The following is a 21961-nucleotide window of genomic DNA, read 5'->3' as shown; positions in this document are numbered from 1 at the left end:
AACAAATTGCATATGCCTGTGAATTGTTGTGTTTACAGATTGTGAAAATTTGAAATACATCTATGGCTGTAGAATAGTGCCATTTATTAAAGTGTCAGGCTATTGCATTATATTAAAAAAAGGAAGAAAAAAAAGGGGAAGCTCGGCTCTTCCATTTGTATTTTTAACAGATATGTTTTGGCTTGGTGGTAATCCCATTGAAGATGTTGTATCGTGTTAAAACTATGTCACAAGTGATGCAGGGGCATTGGACCCCCTCCATGCTTGAATTATTGTGAATACTCAGTGGTGCAGGGGCTTTGGACCCCCTCCGTGTATTGATTATTTAACTAATCTTGTTTTTCTGTCGATAGATGCCTACCGTGTACTGCGATTCTCTCTGGGTAGGGGAGATGGAGGTGTCAGGAGATCAAAGATAGATATAGATAATTATAAGGGAAGGTTGTTTGTGGGTGGTCAGAAATTATTGCTCACCTTTGGACAGGATACTACAAGCAAGTTTTAGTATCCGATGGGGGACTGTAGGGTTTTGCAAGAATTTCGAAAATCTCTACAGCCTCGAAGATTATATTTTTGATTAAAGAAAACCTGGGTAGAATATATCTTTAAAAATCCAGGGCATCAAAGATGGCTGTCCGGCCTCGTGGCAAAAGACACAACACAGCCTGTGTGCATGTGGAAGGAAAATCAAAGATGGCTGACAAGAGATTTGAAAAAAAAACAGCCTCTGAAGTAATGAGGTTTTTAAACTGTCAATCAAATGCAGTTTGGGAAGCTGCAATGAACAAAGAACTTTGTTTACACAAACTCTTACAATGTTCACTCAAGTGTTTAAGTACTTGAGACTGTCACTCAATTGCAGCTGGGCGTGACCGCAGGACAATTGGATTTGTTTACACTAACATCCAAGGGCTGTTTACTCAGCACTTAAGGAAACAGACATGTTTTTTTCAAACTGAGACAGCTTTATTCAAACCAGTCAATGAATGGGGCAACGCATTAAAACCCATCACAATGAATGGGGACAGGTCGATTCCCTTTTGTATAGCCCAGATACATCCGGATTTGGGCGCGAAGATTTCGGTTCCCAATTGGGGTATATAGATAGCCTCTCGGGAAGCCATTCTCTCTCTCTCTGCCGCCTTGCCTCCGTGCTCTGCCTGCAAGGAAGAGCAACTCGACAGCCCGCCCAAAGGAGTGGAATACCAGCAGTTACTTTTAAATACTGGGGTATCTCTACTTCGGGGCGGTGAAGAATCTAAGACCGCAAGGGCACGGAGCAGGCGTTCTCTGGTGAGCATAGATGTTCTGGCCCATCACAAGGCAACCTAGATAGGTATTAGGGGTGGGAATTAAGGGGAATTTTTGTTAAATTGTAATTTTAGTCAATTTTCCCTCATTGTGTCTGTTTTCTCCTCCCCTATTAGGTAAAAGTGCTGTAGTAAGCAAAAGTGTACTGTTTTAAGTAAAAGTGCTGTATTAAGTAAAAGAGTGTTGCACTGGGTAAAACTGCTGTTTTTAAGTAAAAGAGTGTTGTACTAAGCAAAAGAGTGCTGTAGTAGACAAAAGTGTACTGTGTTAAGTAAAAGTGCTGTATTAAGCATAGGTGTGTTGTATTGATTATTTTCAATTTATTTCTTTTTTATTTCAATAAATACTGGTCTGTTTTGCACTCAACCATGAGTCTCATTTTGTCTACATCGCTACTGAATAAGTCCGGCGGTCAGAACCAGGAAAGGGGAGCGATTCGAAACCGCATGGGGCTCTGGAGCAGCTCAGATACTTCTGACTGGCCAGAGACAATAACCCCAGTTATTTATAACCCCCCTATAATTCCTACAGATGTTCTTGCCATGGAGGGAGTGCAGCAAAGATTCATCAGACTGATACCTGGGATGGCAGGAATGACGTATGAAGAGAGATTGGGTCGATTAGGCTTATATTCGCTAGAGTTTAGATGAATGAGACGGGATCTCATTGAAACTTACAAAATTCTAACAGGACTAGACAGACTAGATGCAGGAAGGCTGTTGCTGATGGCGGGGGAGTCCAGAACCAGGGGTCTCAGTCTAAGGGGTAAGCCATTTAGGACTGAGATGAGGAGGAATTTCTTCACCCAGAGAGTGGTGAACCTGTGGAATTCTCTACCACAGAAGACAGTTGAGGCCAATTCATTAAATATATTCAGGAAGGAGTTAGATATATTTCTTAAAGCTAAGGGGATCAAGGGATATGGGAGAAAGCAGGGACAGGGTACTGAATTTGGATGATCAGTCATGATCGCATTGAAAGGCGGAGCAGGCTCGAGGGGCCGAATGGCCTACACCTGCTCCTATCTTCTATGTTTCTATGTTCACTTAAAAATTGAGTGTTTATTCTTACCTTTTATGAATTTCCCATTTACAAGCCCTTTCTTTTCAAAGTTTCCACAAAGTCCCCAAACATTGCCACTGTATTTAGGGTGAAGTTTTAGCTTAAAAACAAAATGGATGCAATATTTAAAGTATGTACATAATCATTTTCATGGTTTGGTCATTTTAAATCTTATGGTAACAGTAGCACCCGCAAACCACATCACCAATAATTAATCTAAAATTAAATTTGTTCTTTCTTGGCCATTTACACAGTTCTCCACACAAAACATTGTCTGAATAGGAAGTATGAATTGTTTAGGACAAACCCATAAAATTGTATCAAATTATTTCAGAAGTATTTCTCAGAGACATCACAGAATAGTCATCAGTAAACATGGAAATGTCCGAGGCCTGGTGAAGTACAGTTAACATGCATGTAGACGGCAGAAGAAGACGACCAAGGTAAATAGACAATGGGTTTGAATGAGTAGGCACTGGGCTTCACAGGCGAGTTATAGAATCGAAAATACTGGACAGACAGCAATTTGATAACAACAACTTGCATTTATATAACACCTTTAACATAGAAAAACAGCCCAAGACACTTCACAGAGCTATAATCCAAAATAAATGGATGCTGAAGAAAAGGAGATTTTGCAAGGAGTGACCAAAGAATTAGGAACATGGGACCAGGAGTGGGCCATTTAGCCTTCAAGCTTCTTCTGCCATTCAATTACGTCATGGATGATCTGAACCTCAACTCCATTTATCTGCCTTTGCTCCATAACCCTTGATACCCTTACCTAACAAAAATCTCTCGATCTCAGTCTTGAAAATTTAAATTGACCCAGAATCTACAGCATTTGGAGAAGAGGGTTCCAGATTTCCACTACCCATTGTGTGAAAAAGTGCTTCCTGATTCCAGTCCTAAATAGCCAAGCTCTGATTTTAACATTATGCCCCTTGTTCTGGATTCTTGTACCAGAGGAAATAGTTTATCGGTATCATTTTAAAGACCTCGATTAGATCATTCCTCAATCATCTAAACTCAAGGGAATATAAACCAAGTCCATGCAACCTGTCCTAATAATTTAAACCTTTAGGCCCTGGTATCATTCTGGTGAATCTGCACTGGTTTCCCTCCAAGGCCAATAAATGCAAGTTGTTGTTGTTTGGAGCCCAAATCTGAAGACAGTATTCCAGATGGAGTCTGACCAAGCCTTTGTACAACTGAAGCATCACTTCCTCGCTGTTATATTCCAAATCCCTTGGGATAAATGGTAATATTCCATTAGCCTTTTTGTTTACTTTTGGTACCTGTGCACTTGCTATTAATGGTTTGTGTACATAGTTACCTACGTCCCTTTGCTTCTCTATAGCTCCTAATCTCTCACAATTAAGAAAATATTCTGATTTGTCTTTCTCGGATCCTAATGGATCACTTCCTCACATTGAAATCCAACTGCCATAATTTTGCCCACTCACTTAGTCCGTATGAAACTTCCTGTTCCCATCTACACAACTTACTGTGCCTCCTAACTTTTAGTGTCATCTGCAAATTTGGATGTACAAGTCTCTATTCCTATACAAGAATGGTATTAAAGGAGAGAGAGATGGAGGAGCATAGGAGCTTAGGCAGGAAATTACATTGTGGGGCCTAGGTGGCTGAAGGCACAGGTCGGAGATGCAAAAAAGACCAGGTTTGGAGGAACAGAGAATTCTGGAAGGGCGAGGGAGGGCAGTTGTAGTGCTAGAGGAGGTTACAGAGATAGGGAGGGGCAACGCCATGAAGGGACTTAAACACGGGAATGGGAATTATCAATTGGAGGTGTTGGGGAACCAGGAGCCAATGTAGGTCAGCGAGGACAGGAGTGATGGGTGAGCGGGACTTGGCGCAGGTTTGGACACGGGCAGTCGAATTTTAGATGAGCTGGAGTTTACGGCCAGGAGAGCTTTGGAACAGTCGAGTCTGGAGTGTCAACCCATGGCTCCTTTCCTGTAAGAAGATTTCCTAATTCTGCTGCGAGATTCTCCTCAGGTAGTCTCAGCAGAGCTGATGGAAGGCTGCGATTGCTCATACAATAGCAAAATACTGCGGATGCTGGAAATCTGAAATAACAACAGAAAATGCTGGAAATACTCAGCAGGCCAGGCAGCATCCGTGGAGAGAGAAACAGAGTCAACGTTTCAGGTCTGGGGCCCTTCATCAGAACTGGAAAAAGCTGGAAATGTAACAGATATTAGGCAGTTGCAGAGACAGGGGGGGGGGGGGGGGTTAGGAGGGGAAGAAGGAATTGAAAGAACATGCTGTGAAAATGTTGCAAATGGGAATGGCAAAATTATACTGCATGAAAAATGGGGGCAGGAATTATTATCTGAAATTGTTGAACTCTACGTTGAGTCCGGCAGGCTGCAAAGTGCCCAATCGAAAGATGAGGTGCTGTTCCTCGAGCTTACATTGAGCTTCATTAGAACAATGTAATAGGCCGAGGACAGAGAGATCAGAGTGGGAGTGAAGTGGAGAATTAAAGTGACAGGCGACCGGAACCTCAGGGTCACCCTCACGGACTGAACAGAGGTGTTCCGCAAAGCGGTCACCCAATCTGCGTTTGGTCTCCCCAATGTAGAGGAGACTGCATCGTGAGCAGCAAATACAGTATATTAAATTGCAAGAAGTACAAGTAAATCGCTGTTTGACCTGGAAGGGGTGTTTGGGGCCCTGGACAGTGGGAAGGGAGGAGGTAAAAGGGCAGGTGTTGCATCTCCTGCGTTTGCACGGGAAGGTGCCAGGTGAAGGAGAAGGGCTGTTGGGGGTGATTGAGGAGTGGACCAGGGTGTCGCGGAGGGAGCGGTCCCTTCGGAATGCTGAAAGGGGAGGGGAGGGGAAGATGTGTTTGGTGGTGGGATCACGTTGGAGGTGGCGGAAATGGCGGAGGATGATCCGTTGAACGTGGAGGCTGGTGGGGTGAAAGGTGAGGACAAGGGGAACCCTATCATGGATCTGGGAGGGAGGGGAAGGGGTGAGAGCAGAAGTGCGGGAAATAGAACGGACACGGTCAAGGGCCATGTCAACCACAGTAGAGGGGAATCCTCGGTTGAGGAAAAAGGAAGACATGTTGGAAGCACTGGTATGGAAGGTGGCATCGTCAGAACAGACGCGGCGGAGACGGAGAAACTGGGAGAATGGAATAGAGTCCTTACAGGAAGCGGGGTGGGAGGAAGTGTAGTCCAGATAGCTGTGGGAGTCGGTGGGCTTGTAGTGGATGTTTGTCGAAAGCCGATCGCCAGAAATGGAGACGGAGAAGTCAAGGAAGGGAAGGGAAGAGTCGGAGATGGACCATGTGAAGGTGAGGGAAGGGTGAAAATTGGAAGGAAAGTGAATGAACTTATCTAGTTCAGGGCGAGAGCAGGTTTGTTGTTTGGCGAACCGACCTCTACCGTGCCGAAGCTGAACGCCAACTCTCCAACACCTCCTCCTACCTCCGCCTGGACCATGACCCCACTAGCAAACATCAAGTCATTGTTTCCAAGTGTGTCACTGACCTCATCTCCTCTGGAGATCTTCCCTCCATGGCCGCCAACCTCATAGTCCCCCAACCCCACACAGCCCGCTTCTACCTCCTTCCCAAGATCCACAAACAGGACTGCCCTGGTAGACCCATCGTTTCAGCCTGTTCTTGCCCCACGGAACTTATCTCTTCCTATCTCAACTCTATTTTTTCTTCCCTTGTCCAGTCTCTTCCCACCTACATTTGCGACTCTTCTGACGCCCTCCGTCACTTTAACAGTTTCCAGTTTCCTGGCCCCAACCGTCTCCTTTTCACTCTGGACGTCCAATCTCTCTACACCTCCATCCCCCACCAGGACGGCCTTCGGGCGCTCTGTTTCTTCCTTGAACAGAGGCCCAACCAGTCCCCATCCACCACCACCCTCCTCCGCCTGGCTGAACTTGTTCTCACATTGAACAACTTCTCCTTTGGCTCCACTCATTTCCTCCAATTAAAGGTGTTGCTATGGGAACCCACATGGGCCCTAGCTATGCCTACCTGTTCATGGGATATGTGGAACATTCTTTGTTCCAGTCCTACTCCGGTCCCCTCTCTCACCTCTTTTTCCGGTATATCGATGACTGTATTGGTGTGGCTTTCCTGCTCTCGCCCTGAACTAGATAAGTTCATTCACTTTACTTCCAATTTCCACCCTTCCCTCACCTTCACATGGTCCATCTCCGATCTTCCCTTCCCTTCCTTGACTTCTCCGTCTCCATTTCTGGCGATCTGCTTTCGACAAACATCCACTACAAGCCCACCGACTCCCACAGCTACCTGGACTACACTTCCTCCCACCCCGCTTCCTGTAAGGACTCTATTCCATTCTCCCAGTTTCTCCGTCTCCGCCGCATCTGTTCTGACGATGCCACCTTCCATACCAGTGCTTCCTACATGTCTTCCTTTTTCCTCAACCGAGGATTCCCCTCTACTGTGGTTGACACGGCCCTTGACCATGTCCGTTCTATTTCCCGCACTTCTGCTCTCACCCCTTTCCCTCCCTCCCAGAACCATGATAGGGTTCCCCTTGTCCTCACCTTTCACCCCACCAGCCTCCACATTCAACGGATCATCCTCCGCCATTTCCGCCACCTCCAACGTGATCCCACCACCAAACACATCTTCCCCTCACCTCCCCTTTCAGCATTCCGAAGGGACCGCTCCCTCAGCGACACCCTGGCCCACTCCTCAATCACCTCCAACAGTCCTTCTCCTTCACCTGGCACCTTCCCGTGGTATGGCAGCTGTAGCTACTATGACCGGAAAGCCCTGCAGCGGGTAGTCAAAACTGCCCAACGCATTACCGGCACCTGGCTACCGACCATAGAGCACATATACCAGAAACGTTCCATCATCAAGGACCCTACCCACCCCAGCCACAGTCTGTTCGCCCTCCTGCCATCTGGGAGACGCTACAGATGCATTCGCGCCCGTACGACCAGATTTAGGAACAGCTTCTTTCCCAGGGCTGTCATCCTACTGAACTCCACAAATAAACTCTAAAGCCTGCACATCTGCCAATGCACTTTATATGGTTATATTTATGTTAATATACTACAAGCCAAATATATGTTGAATGTTTAAATGTCTTAATCCAAATGTACACTCTCGGGAGCCGCAAGCCTACATTTCGTTGTACTGCACTTGTGCACTAACAATGACAATAAAAGTTGATTTGATTTTGATTTGAAACGCAGGAGATGCAACACCTGCCCTTTTACCTCCTCCCTTCCCACTGTCCAGGGCCCCAAACACCCCTTCCAAGTGAAACAGCGATTTACTTGTACTTCTTGCAATTTAATATACTGTATTCGCTGCTCACGATGCGGTCTCCTCTACATTGGGGAGACCAAATGCAGATTGGGTGACCGCTTTGCGGAACACCTCCGTTCAGTCCGTAAGGGTGACCCTGAGCTTCCGGTCGCCGGTCACTTTAATTCTCCACTTCACTCCCACTCTGATCTCTCTGTCCTCGGCCTATTACATTGTTCTAATAAAGCTCAACATAAGCTCGAGGAACAGCACCTCATCTTTCGATTGGGCACTTTGCAGCCTGCCGGACTCAATGTAGAGTTCAACAATTTCAGATAATAATCCCTGCCCCCATTTTTCATGCAGTATGATTTTGCCATTCTCTTTTGCAACATTTTCACAGCATGTTCTTTCAATTCCTTTCTCCCCTCCTAAACCTGCCCCCCTCCCGTCTCTGCACCTGCTTAATATCTGTTACATTTCCAGCTTTTTCCAATTCTGATGAAGGGTCCCAGACCTGTTTCTCTCTCCACGGATGCTGCCTGGCCTGCTGAGTATTTCCAGCATTTTCTGTTGCTATTGCTCATGTTGGGGCTCTTGAGAAACTTGTGGCCGGTGATTTCTGGGTATTTGAGCCTGCGAAGGCCTGACAGCAGATTGCTGCACCGTGGCTGCTGCCGGGGCAGACATGCTGGCACGATTGTGGGTCCTGCCTCAGATTCCTGCTCCCCTTCTCCCCGCCCCCATGCTAAAATCACCACCATATAAAAACCTATTCCCATTGTTTTGAACATTAATGCAGCATCAAATTGTGAGGCCCAGAACTTTGTCTCAGGTGGTGGTGTATAATGGATGATATCGGATCGGCCGCCCATTATAAGCAGGGCCTGATATTCAGTTCCGTTGCAATTAATCTGATGCCGCCCATTTTGCGACACCGCCCGAGACGAAATTCTAGGCCTAAGTGTAAAACTGTAACAGTTGGAACTTCATTTATGAAACACTATTCATAAAAGAATGGCCCTGAATTTGCGGTCAGAGGCTTCCCGAGGGGAAATGCCTCCAATCCGCAAATAAAATGCCCGCGTACCTGGTGGTCCAAGAGTTACGGAGACTCACTGTCCTGGGCCTCTCTGGGAACCTGCGGGTAGAGGCTCACGTATCCCATGGGCGCACGCAGTTCACAAGCACCCCTGGAATCACGTGGGCCGGCCAAACCAATAAAAGAAGGGAATCCCCATTCATGCTTATGGGAATTCTATATGTACGGAATCCCCATATGTATAAACGGGAATAGCCCAAAAAATACATCTGAACATCAAATAAAAAAATTTAAAAATTACATATTTAAAATTAAAAATGCCATTTAATTAAATATTTAAACCAAAATTTTAATTTTTTGAAAAATAAATTTAAATGTTTTAAAGGGGCTAAAAATTAACTTACCTTTTTGCACAGGTGTTTTAATGTATAAATGTTTGATAAAAATATACTTTTATGTAGTTTAAAACTCTTACAGTCCTTATGCTTTCACCAGGCGTAAGAATTTCATGGGCATTCACTGGGCAGAAGTTGGGGAAATAGTCCAACTCCCCGCGCACAAATGCCCTTTTCCCGGGAATGCGTTGGATCTGTCAAGAGTTGACAGATCGTAAGTTCCAAGTTTTCGTGGATGCACTTCGCATACGACAACCCAGAACTTGTTCGGCCCTTACGGGCGTGTACACACCTCGTACGCGCCCGTAGGGGCCGCAAATTACAGCCCAATGTCTTTCTGATTCCAGATTTGCATCATCTTCATTTAAAATATTTTATTGCGTTATAATCTCGCATTCTTTGAGAAGACAGCTAATAGAGAACATTCTTTATCAAAAGATTATAGAAAGCAGGTTTTATAGTCAAAACGTGTAGTGACGTGCAAAGCAAACAGTTTCTAAAATAGCTATTGTTACTGGTCCAAATAGACCTCAATGTTAATCCCAAGAAGACAAGCTGCAACTGCAGAGGGAAAGATTCATGCTTGACTTTTTCCGTCACTGGAGCTCCCTTCTAGACAATTTCATCGAATAATCATTGCCTTTCATATACAGAAATTTAAACATAGATTTAACTATTAATTACTATATCAGGGTTGCAGAAGCCCCCATTATGTCACTGAAAAGTTGTGAGCTGCCCACTGGCATTCCACCATGAGCTCTCCATAGTTTTCAAGTCTCTCAGCATCAACTGCAGTGAATTGTGTGAAGCATATATTCTTGTTATAGATAAACCATGTTTTGTCACCAAATATATCAATGTGTGAAATTAGGCTCGACATTATTTCTGAAGTTCTGCACCATTACATCTTGCTTATATATAAAATATTATGTCCTATAATATTATCATTATTTGTGCTCATATATAAGAAATATCAGTTCTCCAAATGTAACTTAGAGTATTAAAAGCTCCATGACACTGACTTATAAATTGTTAATTTCTCTGATGATGCAGAGCCATTCTTGAGAAACATGATTTCACCAACATGCACCAACTTCTCATCTAGACAACACATATCACCCTTTCACTAAAGAAAGTTAAATCAATAAAATGTGTTGTCATTACTTTACTTCATTTGCAGAGTAAATAAAAATAAAAATAAAAAAGGAATACTACACTTAAAAGAAATAATCTCACCGACAATGCATCTTTACGGTTCCAGATCAGGGATACGGAATGCTTCTTGTTTGAAAACTTGATGTTAATTCCATTGCTACGAACATTGACCACCTTGTCATCATATGGCAAATTTATTCTATAAAATAATGGTGATATGGGAATTAAGTTGAAAAAATGTGAGCTTGTAATTAGAGGGGCTGTGATGAGAAAGGCACACTCATTTTGGTTATGCCCCAACATTTTGCCATTCTGGACAGTATTAAGGGAGGCCACAGGGAACAGAGCAGGACTCATTGCCCTCCCCCTTCCTCTGGTGGACGGTAACCCACCCCACAATAAAACCTGTGGAACAGAGGCCAGTTACAACATTTAGGGTATGGACTCTGCCTGGAAGTATCAGGCAGTTGGAAGTCCTTTTGCTAGTAGTCTACATGACTCAGACATCTCCCAAGCAGGTAACAATGGAGCAATTTACAACATGGGCAAAGCTAACATAAATAAGAAAACACCATGCATATGGTAAGGATCCAATCCTGAGAGACCCCTTTCAACATAGGCATGATCCTTGATATACTCATGAATCAAGTCTCACACCAGCGATGCCACCAAAATTATCCTGGGCTCTAAAAGTGTCTTACTCCCAGTGTGTATTCAATTGCACCAACAACCCCAATATGACAATTCATTCTCCTGTAAGTACTATGTGAAAAAAACTGTATCACTTCACAAAACATTAATATGCAATCTTTTCGATGATATTTTTACAACTGCTTTACAATCTTAAAGTGTTTTCACCTACGCTAATGTTAATAATTAAGAACCATCACCATTTAACAATGTATTGCTTGGATCAGACAACAGTATCACCATCTACCAGCCTTCCCACTAGGCTATCAAGTATCAGAAAGATGTCCAATACAAGTCACACTATTTACTCTCTCTTACTTGACTCAGCTGATGCACCTGAAGTTGTCCAATTGGAATTAATTGGGTTTTAATTCACTGTCAGTTTTGCTCCCAATTTTGTTTTCAAAAGCTCTACAAAGTATTAAGTTAAAACAAATCCAACAAAAGATGACCTACAAATATCCAATATAATGGGAATGGCCCAGCCTCAATGTCTTCATGACTAGAACAGTCTCAAGTAATTAGCATGTCCTCAGGAGAGGGGAGGAGAAAGCAAAAAAATAGTGGAAATGGTGTAGGTAAAGTCAAGATGGTGTCTACATGGTTGCCTTATCCACCCAGAAACAGACGAGTACAACTTCAAAAGGGCAGTACTTGGAGAGTTCATGTTTTCTACTGAAATGCCCTAATGTCAATCACACTTTAATCAGGGCAATAGGGGCCTGAATATTGACCACAGATATATTCCCACATAACCAAGGTTAAGTAGACAACAGCGAAACATGAATCTAAAGTACTAAGACTGCTGTGGCCAAAGTCGCCAGTAACAAAGTGTGATTGTGACCACTGTGTAATATTTATCCTCATCGACTCTGCCACCATAAAATCGGGGAATCGGTGAAAAATTGGTAGATGGAATTTAATGTCAAGAAGTGTGAAGTGATATGTTTTGGTTAAAAAAAAGTAATAGCTGTAATTAAACTGAATGGAAGGAGGCTTAGTGCTGTGGAAGAGCAGAGGGATTTGGGGTTATATGTGTATCAATGTGGAATTAGCATAGGTAATCAGAGATTATAGTAACCATAGAACTGTATTTGCCACATTAATTTAAGGATTATTAAATACAAAAGTTGTTTTGTTTTTCAGGTTCCCTTAGTGTCAGAAATCAGGAGTAAATCAGTGCGAAAAGTCGGACAATAAAAAACCTGTGTAAATTCAGAGAAAATCAGTAAAACCAAAATCGGTTTTGATTTGAACATAACTGAAAGTCAAGAAAACAGCTATTGGTTCTGATTTAACTAGGAATTTAAATAAAGGCACAGTTAACCCATCATTGTTCACGCGGTTCATGGACACCACTTTAATGGGCCTCAAAGGCAATTCAAAAAGTTCTGGCAAGTGTATGCTGGGAGCAAGAAAAGGACCACTAATCTATTCCTGCAGGGAGTCGAGCACAGTGCAACCTGCCTGTATACTTCAGTTACTTAAATGAAACACATTTTCAAATTCAAGTTATTTTCCTCTCTTTTTTCTCCTCATCTCCAGTACTTGTGTAAAATTATGTTTTGTACATAAATGAAAAAGGAATCTTCAGATAACCTCATGACGTGTAAGGGAAAAGACACCCAATAAATAGAATTAGACAATGCCCAGATGGCCAGCAGTTTGTTTGTGGATTTTATCAACCTTTAGTACTTTTATTATTAAGGATGGAGCTGTGAAAAATTACAAATAAGACAAATCCAGTAACGAGGAAGCACTAGGTTAAAGGGCATCCTCCTTAACATAGAAAACTATCCACCTCCGCCTGATATGACTATTGATCGGGAATCAATCTGTTAAATGAGTTCCAGTTCTCCCTGCTTAATAAGTCTGAACTCATCCCGTTTCCAAGGCACTATACTTGAAGAAATGTGATGCCGCAGCATCTCAGTATCTGATTTACAAGCTTCATAAAACACAAAATCAAGAGAGAATGTTAGTTTTCTACCAAGCCCTAAAAATCTAGGAATTTGTGGTTGAAAAACCAAGTTGATCCCGAGGTGAACGGTAACAGTATTAGATAGTGACTGATTCTGAGCAATTGTATAAATGCACTATATTTCTGCTAATGCTATTTCTACCTTCCTCTAAGATTTTACTCAGAATTTAACACGACAACACTTTCTAATCTATTCTGCCTTTAGCAGTGTTGCACTGCCATCCTGTGGTATACTAAGTAAGTGAGTGAATGGGCCACCTTGGGGGAAGATTTGCCCACATGAAGGGGTCGATTTTAACTCAGGTGCAGGGAATTGGCGGGTTCCCTGAATTTAGTGATTCCCACACGATTCTAAATGGGTCTGTGAGATTGATGCAATTTTAACACAATTGGCCAATTGATTTCCAGCATGTGGGGAGCCTTGGCAATTGAGTATTTCCAGTCAGAAAGTCGCAGAATATGAAGTCATCATTGCTGCTGCTTTTAAGGTCCACAGCAAGCCTTGCTTCCTCTGCAGGCTCCCAAACTTCACCGTTAAGATGGCACAGGAGCCTGCAGGAGCAACGGCCAGCAGGAGGGCCAGATCTGCCCCCAAATTTGATGAGGCTTCACTCCAGGCATTACTGGATGGTGCTAGGGCCCACAGGGAGGTCCTGTTCCCTTCTTCAGGGAGGAAGAGGCCTCCCAGCCAGACCAAGGCTGTGTGGCTACAGGTGGCAGGTCAAGTCAACTCCTTGGGGCTCACACGAAGAACGTGGTTGCAGTGCAGGAAAAGATTCCATGACTTTCTTCGCACTGGAAAAGTAAGTACTGTATGAAGTTTCCATCACCCTCAATCTGATCCCCATTGCCTTTCCTCACCAGCACTCAGCTTTACCAATCTCTTCCTGCACATCCCACTAGACACTCACGTCCATGCACGCTTACCCATTCCCTCTCTCTCTATGCTCACATTCACAGAACTATTCCACCATGCAGCCCTCACACTCCCTCTCACTTTGATGCTTTGAACACAACTGACTACACACAGGGAGGGCCCTTGGGCTTGCAACCTCACTCCATCTTTATCTCCTTCTAAGTATGTATGCTATGCAATCACTGCACTCACTCCTGCATTCACACTCAACCTCCACTTGTCTCCCTCATTGCAGGAAAAGAGAGCTCACAATAGGAGCGAGCGAGCCAGGACAGGAGGAGGGCCGCCCTCAGTAGCCCAGCTCACCCCCTGGGGGGAGGCGTCCTGGAGATTGCCAGGGCTGACCGAGATGTGGAAGTTGGGGAAGGAGAGACATCCCCGCAAGCTGGTGACAGAATAGTTTTCCATCTCTCTCATTGGCATTGCATGAGTCGCTGATAATGATTCTGAAGCTACATCATATGGACTTATGATCATCTGCAAAATGCAATGTGCATGTAACCTTGGCATCATATCTCTAACTTTTTCCTTGACTCCCCCACAGGACCATTGAGAGCCCCCGTCCCCACTGTGCAGGAGGAAGAGCCTGAGCAGCCGGACTCCTCAGAGAAATCTGCAACCTCTGAGGGCGCAGCGTCAGCAGAAATAAGTGCACCCAGCACCAGCGCAGACACTCACACCTCGGTGGGACCTTCGGGACATAGAGTAGAGTTGTCACCTGGTGTATCACAGCTCACAAGTGAGCATCAGCAGATTGTGGAGACAGGGTCAGCAGTGGAGAGTCCTCGTCGGAGGGCGCAGGTCTCTGCCAGCTCGGCTCAGCTGCATGTCGACCCTCTGCCTCTGGGTCCATCCGTAACATCAGAGGTGATGGAACTCCATGCACAGATGCAGGAGTCTCTGGCAGGTTTTGTCTCCAGGGTCGCTGCGAGTGTGGAGCGAATGGAGGAGTCCATAGTGAACATGAGCAGAGCCTTTGTGGAGTCAGTGGCGCATGAACACGTCAACATGGAAAGGATGGCTACCTACGTGGAAATGATTGCTACCTCCATGGTAAGGCTGGCTACGGTAGAGGAGAGGAGGGCTACGGCCATGGAAGAGGTTAGTTGCCAGAGTATGTAATACATGGTGAGTGTTCAAAATAGAATGACATCTCTTGAGGAGCGATGGGCATCTATTGAACAGAGAAACCAGACCTTCATGGAAGTCCTTCTGAGTAGGACTGCCATTGTAGATACGGGTCCCCATGGCCCCTCTGATGTGCAGCAAGCTGCTCTCAAGCCACTTGCAGGCACTGAGGGGGACCTGACCCATGAGAGGGAGGTTGGTGGCAGACCTCATGGAAGTGGGGGGTCCTCTCCAAGTGCTCACACTTCCATGCCACTGCAGAGCCCTCGGTCAGAGCCCCACCGGAGTCCACACCCAACTGAGATAGACATCTCAACCCCTGCACAGCCGCAGGAGCAGCAAACTGCTGGCGAGCCCTCACAGGCTCGCCACCCCAGAGGACGCCCGCCGAAGGTGTCGAGACAGGAGCAGCAGGAAAGTGAGCAAGGGGCCTCCACATCTGCTGAAGCCACAGGGGAACCACTACGTAGGAGCACGTGTAAGAGGAAATTAAAGCACAAATAGTCACAAGGGTAGCCTCTTGGGTGAAATGCTGTGTATTTTGTAAAAATGCCATCAGTTGTTTGTTTTTCATAAAAATTCTGATGGCAACTTCTGCAGTTGTGGCGTGTGTCATTTCGCGAATGGGGCTGGAGGTCCTCTAATGCCAAGAGGGGAAGGAAAAAAAGGCCTCCCATGCTTCTGGTAGATGCCTCAGTTGAGGAAGCGCTGAGTGAGGGTCGCGAGAGGGGTCTCGCAGGAGGTCACACTGGAGAAGTGTGTGAGGCTCCAACCTTCCACAGGTGTGGTTATGCCTTCTAAAAGTTGCCCCAGACCTGAGTCAAAGTCCTGCCACCTGCAAATGATGGCTGATCAAATATCCTCTTTAATGTTGGGCCTGCAGCTGATAGTCAGTAAGCCAATAGTGTTCACGCCAGGTTTCACAGGCGTGATCCCCACCAGGCGTGTTTTACATGGGAAAAGGGTTTAACAGCCTGTTAAAATGGGATTATAAAGGCCAATTAGTGCTGTTTAAGGGCCCTAAAGACCAGTCCCGCCGGGTCCATCAGACACACCTAGGTTAAAATGGCGTGGAGGCGGGAACCAGGCGGGGGGGGGGGCCCGACCCCCAGGTTTTGCGATTTTAACCCCTTACACGCCTAAAAGCCCGCCTGTTGGCTGCGTTAAAACCAAGCCCGAAATGTGTGACTAAATCGTAAATCCATTTATAGCTTGTTATTAGGCTGTTTTAATATTCTACAATTTAGCACAACTTTAGAAAGTAATATTTTGTAATACTGCATTCAATAGTTATCACCAAGTTACCCCACTTTATAGTAACTTGTTTGACTGGCCAAACCAGTCAATGTATCACCTGATAGAGTAAGTATAATATTATTCCGTTTTCAATATAGTTCCCATTTTCCCACTACAGCAATAGAGTCATTTTAAAGTTAATTCCTATTGAATATATTAAAAAGTTAGCTGCTGAGGGAATGGGAGCTGGAAGTATTCAGCAAGGATATAGTTACATAGAAGTCTTATAATTAATATCAAAAGCTGCTGAGGGAATGGGAGCTGGAAGTATTCAGCAAGGATATAGTTACATAGAAGTCTTATAATTAATATCAAAAGCAATCCTGCAGAATTTAACTTACATCTGGTCTTTAACCTTAATTGTCCCATTCGTCACAACAATCTCGGTGGTTTCAATTTTGATGAATATGTGTTCCAGAATCCCATCTGACCCTCGGCGGATTTTCACCTCATAATCATCAAGCCTACGTTTGTTTAGCTTGCTCATGATAAGGTCGCAGGTTGATGTAAAATGGAAAAACTCATTGTTAAATCTCTTGAATGCTCCCACTCCCCATGTGTTACAGGTATCTGGAAGAAAAGGACAATTCTCTCTGTTACAACAACTGAAGATTACTACTTTGATAGGATCAGTGTCATTTTACAACCTGCCTTAATGCATTTGGGCAATCAAATATATTCAACATAATGTACTCACGATGGTTTTGCTGCGATTGAGAGGAACCATCCACTGTACGCTTGAAGACTTGGGTAAGAGCAGCCTGGTCCAGGTCTAGTGCAAAATGATAGGTTTAAATCCAAGTTAACTATTTATGGAGTATATGGTACTAACTGATAGTTTAATTTCAAAATGTTATCTTTGTGCTTATACAATCATCTTTTGTTAAAAGAAACTAATTGCAATGAAAGAACTTGTGACCATTTTATTAACAAAAATGTTGCTTTTATCAGTTTTGTACAATTTGTCCTTAGTTTCTTTTGGACACTAACAGACCTAAAAAAATATACATATTAATAACATTTCAAGCAGATTCATAAGTTTTAAAAATTCTGAATGAGATTCAGGAAATTGATCCAAACATATTGGACACACTGATTAATTGTCCATGGATTAGAATGGTCACATTTTGTTTTTTTTTACGCTAGATATTTTATGGAGTTCAGTGCCACTGGCTATTTCCATAAGTGGACTTTTTATCCCCTATGATCTGGAGCATACCTCTTCCCATCCAGAGCTGAGAGTAACGATAGATAAATCTCTAATTGTTTAATATTAATATAATTTTTAGCTGCATTGTTTTGTAGTTTTCAGTGACACTGTACATTTTCTGTTCATCTTCAGTGTACACTGCTTCCATGTCTCACAAGGGAGGGATGAACTGGATGTAGACTGTGACGTTTTAACACATGCCTAGGAAAGGGTTTGAATTTCCCCGATGGACTGCTGGAAGCTCCAAGGAAACCCTGGAAAATGGCATAAAGGGGTGTCCAAAAGCTTAATCAAAGAGGTGGGTTGAAAGGAGAGCCTTAAAGGAGGAGAGGGAGGCAGAAGCAAAGTGGTTTAGGGAGGGAATTGCAGAGTGTGGGGCCTAGGTGGCAGAAAGAATGGTTGCCAATGGTGGGGTGAAGGGAAGGGGTGATGCACAAAAGGCCAGAGTCAGAGGAATGGAGAGTTCCGGGGAGAGGGTAGGGGATTGCAGAGCCAGTGAGGGGCAAGGCCATAAAGGGATTTAAACAGGAGGATGAGAATTTTAAATTGTAAATCAAACTCATTAATGAAAGCGAGCTAAGAACAGAACTTTGGATCATCATAATGTTGATTTTTTTTTAAAACAGCAAATTAAGGCTGAGTTAGACTTTGTAGACAGATGCCCACAAACAAATTTAAGCCAAGAAAAAACAAGGAAAATTTAATGACAGTACCTCACTAGACGTTTAGAATTTCATTAATAAATTTTATGCCTAAACTTTTGAGTTTAGTTGTATTTACTATATTATAGAAATGGCTGTGCTGCTTTTTGATATCAACTTACCAAAAGTGGACTCTGCATAGTCTTGGTTAGCCCACATGTTGGCAGAGACATGGCCTGTGATAGAACAAGATCAATTTTACTCGATAAAATAATCATGAGCAATCAACACATTTAGAACATAATCAGAGCCTTGATTTTACATTTCTGCAACCTTTCTGCAGGTTCTTGACATTCAAACATAAACAAAATGGGCCAGAATTTACTGTCAAAATAATGGGGAGACAAACAGTGCTCACTGTTATTTATGCGCAAATCACCCAAGTGCAGAAAATTCACGCTGTTCAATGTATTTGAATGGTGAGTCAGACAGTAACTTCAGGCGACGGCAGATGCATGGTTAAAGATGAAAATCAAAAAGCTGCTGTCTTGAGATGCGCCATTCCGCCGTTAGCTTCCCGAAAATGGCATCTCGCTGTCTGCCTCAACATTCAAATACATTGAATGGCGTGAATTTCCTGTACTTGGGTGATAGATACAAACTAAACTCACCACAGAATGTTAGGGGTTGTCCATTTCAGTCTAAGTCCCATTTTTAATGGCGTGGTAAATCTTAATTACTGGGAAACAACCTCTCTGGAACTGAAAATCAAATTTTACAAGCATGGAGTCTCATTCCTTCAGCTTTTAATTGTAGTTTGAGATTTAAAAATTTTTTTTTTTTTTTTTTTTTACTTTTTCTTCCACCTCTTTTTTTTCTCTCTCAAACAAAACTTTATTTCCCTTTCCTTATTTTGTTTTCTGTAACTGATTTGACATTGAAATCATTATTCGAACTTACACTTCCTGGTTCAGACTCTGCCCTGTTCACACTGGTCCCAGATGCCCATGGATTGGAGGGTAGCTAATGTTACCCCACTATTCAAAAAAGGTGGTAGAGAAAAAGCGGGGAATTATAGACCGGTAAGCCTGACATCGGTAGTGGGGAAAATGTTAGAGTCTATTATAAAAGATGTAATAGCAGAGCACTTGGAAAGCAGTGACAGGATCGGACAAAGTCAACATGGATTTACAAAAGGTAAATCATGCTTGACTAATCTACTGGAATTTTTTGAGGATGTAACTGGTAAAATAGATAAGGGAGAACCAGTGGATGTGGTGTATTTGGACTTTCAGAAGGCTTTCGATAAGGTCCCACACAAGAGATTAGCGTGCAAAATTAAGGCACATGGGATTGGGGGCAAGGTATTGACTTGGATAGAGAACTGGTTGGCGGACAGAAAGCAAAGAGTTGGAATAAACGGGTCGTTTTCCGAGTGGCAGGCAGTGACTAGTGGGGTACCGCAAGGATCGGTCCTAGGACACCAGCTGTTCACAATATATATTAATGATCTGGATGAGGGAATTGGATGTAATATCTCCAAATTTGCAGACGACACAAAGCTGGGCGGGAGGGTAAGCTGCGAGGAGGATGTCGGGAAAATCCAGTACGATTTGGACAGGTTGGGTGATTGGGCAGAAACATGGCAAATGCACTATAATGTGGATAAATGTGAGGTTATCCACTTTGGTGGCAAAAACAGGAAGGCAGATTATTATTTGAATGGCAATAGATTGGGAGAAGGGGAAGTGCAAAGAGACCTGGGTGTCCTTGTGCACCAGTCGCTGAAGGTAAGCATGCAGGTGCAGCAGGTGGTTAAGAAGGCAAATGGTATGTTGGCCTTCGTAGCAAGAGGGTTCGAGTACAGGAACAAGGATGTCTTGCTACAGTTGTACAGGGCCTTGGTGAGACCGCACCTTGAGTATTATGTGCAGTTTTGGTCACCATACCTGAGGAAGGACGTTCTTGCCATGGAGGGAGTGCAGCGAAGATTCACCAGGCTGATGCCTGGGATGGCAGGAATGACGTATGAGGAGAGATTGTGTCGATTGGGCTTATACTCACTAGAGTTTAGAAGATTGAGAGGGGATCTCATCGAGACCTATAAAATTCTGTCAGGTCTGGACAGACTAGATGCAGGAAGGGTGTTTCTGATGGCCGGAGAGTCCAGAACCAGGGGTCATAGTCTAAGGATAAGGGGTAAGCCATTTAGGACTGAAATGAGGAGGGATTTCTTCACCCAGAGAGTGGTGAACCTGTGGAATTCTTTGCCACAGAGGGCGGTGGAGTCCAGTTCATTAAATATATTCAAGAAAGAGTTGGATATGTTTCTTGAGGCTGAAGGGATCAAGGGATATGGGGAAAAGGCGGGGACAGGGTACTGAGTTTGGATGATCAGCCATGATCACATTGAATGGCGGAGCAGGCTCGAAGGGCCGAATGGCCTACTCCTGCTCCTATCTTCTATGTTTCTATGCCCTGTAGAGGGCGCTGCGCAGTTTCCATCTCCCACTTGCAGCAACTTGCCATGCAAAAGCTCACAGAAATGAAACAAGCAAGGGCAGGGCACTGTTCATCCGCAGGTTACAATAAATTCTGGCCCGTTATGTCATATACAGCAAATTAAAAAAGATCCATGAATTAAAGCAGGGCAGATTTTCCGCTGTCATAAATTTGTGGGTTGTAAATTGCAGGCCAGATAACTTAAATAGTGAGAGACATGCAGGCTGTGTAAACTCAGTCTGCAAAGCCCAGGTACACCTGGGATGGGGGCGGAAAAAAGGCAAAGAAGCAGAAAGCGAGTCCAAGCTGCACGCTGAATGCTGGCCAGATTGGGTGAGGGCAGAAAATAGGTAATGGAGAAGCACAGACCTGGTGCAACAAAATGTAAAACCCACTGTGGCTTAAAGGGGCTCTGGAGTGAAATTCATCTTGAAGTTAATGGAAAAGAAATTTAAGTGGAGTGTAAAACAGGCGGCCGATGCGCTATTGCCCATTCTGTATCCCAAGACTAATTTCACCCCCATTGGCTGCAGTGGAGGAAGCAGGCAACCTGAGCGAGGAGGATGACATCCAGCTCAAAGGGAAGAGCAGCAATCTTCAGAGAGCCAGACCTGAATGTCCTCCTCATGGAGCAGGAGCGACGGGATGTTCGGAGTTTCAGGCCAAAGACCGGCCAAGCCTTTGATACACACTTTGTGGACGGAGTTGGCTGTGACAGTGAGCGCCACCTCCTTGAACCTCAGAACTCCTTTGCAGTGTAGGAAATAGTTTAAACAACCTCACCAGAGCACCCAAGGTAAGCTATCTATCCCCACTGACCCTTCCTTGCAGTCTTTTTATATGTGTGGCACTCCTTCATTTATTACCTTCAGTGTTCTAGGACTGTACTCTGAACCTTTGATTTCTTCTCCCAACCTGGTCCACCTGTAACCTACAAATACACCTTCTCTCAATGGGCCATGAACGAGAAAACCTCATTAACTTACCACACCTGCCCTTTCTTGTTTTCTGCCCCTCTTCTAGCCTAATGTCTCAAACTGTTGTAATGTAAAATTCTGCCGAGTGTAATATTCATGTCTTTACTCGTATCCCTTACAGGAGAAAGTGACCTTTAACCATTGGGAAACTCAGGCCAGGTGGCGGTTCCCCCTGAGCACTCATGAGGAAAAAGACTTGGAGATACTGGGGAGCTATGATGGCAAACCTTTTGGGGGCAAAGATCACAGAAATCACAGAAATCACAGAAACCCCACAGTGCAGATAGAGGCCATTTCGGCCCATTGAGCCTGCACCGACACATATCCCACCCGATCCCCGTAACCCCACGTATTTAATCCCCCTAACACTAAGG

At 44.2% G+C, this 21961-nt stretch overlaps 1 protein-coding gene across 3 annotated transcripts in view; it reads right to left on the bottom strand.

The window, feature by feature from the left end:
- Positions 1–21961, bottom strand: part of LOC147105635 (mucin-2-like) — a 210490-nt gene that overhangs the window by 161865 nt on the left and 26664 nt on the right. For 2 of the 3 annotated variants that reach the window (XM_086010175.1, XM_086010178.1), the window contains exons 2-6: positions 18291–18344; positions 16955–17029; positions 16599–16827; positions 10328–10445; positions 2383–2473 (exon numbers count right to left, since the gene is read on the bottom strand). In XM_086010175.1, coding sequence (XP_085866301.1) covers positions 2383–2473; positions 10328–10445; positions 16599–16827; positions 16955–17029; positions 18291–18344 — 567 coding nt within the window. Of the gene's footprint in view, positions 1–2382; positions 2474–10327; positions 10446–16598; positions 16828–16954; positions 17030–18290; positions 18345–21961 lie in introns of those variants that run through there. The other variant, XM_086010177.1, reaches the window with a different exon arrangement.

Source organism: Somniosus microcephalus, chromosome 17 (assembly GCF_052327205.1).
Source record: "Somniosus microcephalus isolate GS21.2 chromosome 17, FLI_Smic_1.0, whole genome shotgun sequence".
Classification (NCBI taxonomy): domain Eukaryota; kingdom Metazoa; phylum Chordata; class Chondrichthyes; order Squaliformes; family Somniosidae; genus Somniosus; species Somniosus microcephalus.
The sequence above is the reverse complement of the archived record's forward strand: the minus strand, read 5'-3'. Positions and strand labels throughout refer to the sequence as shown.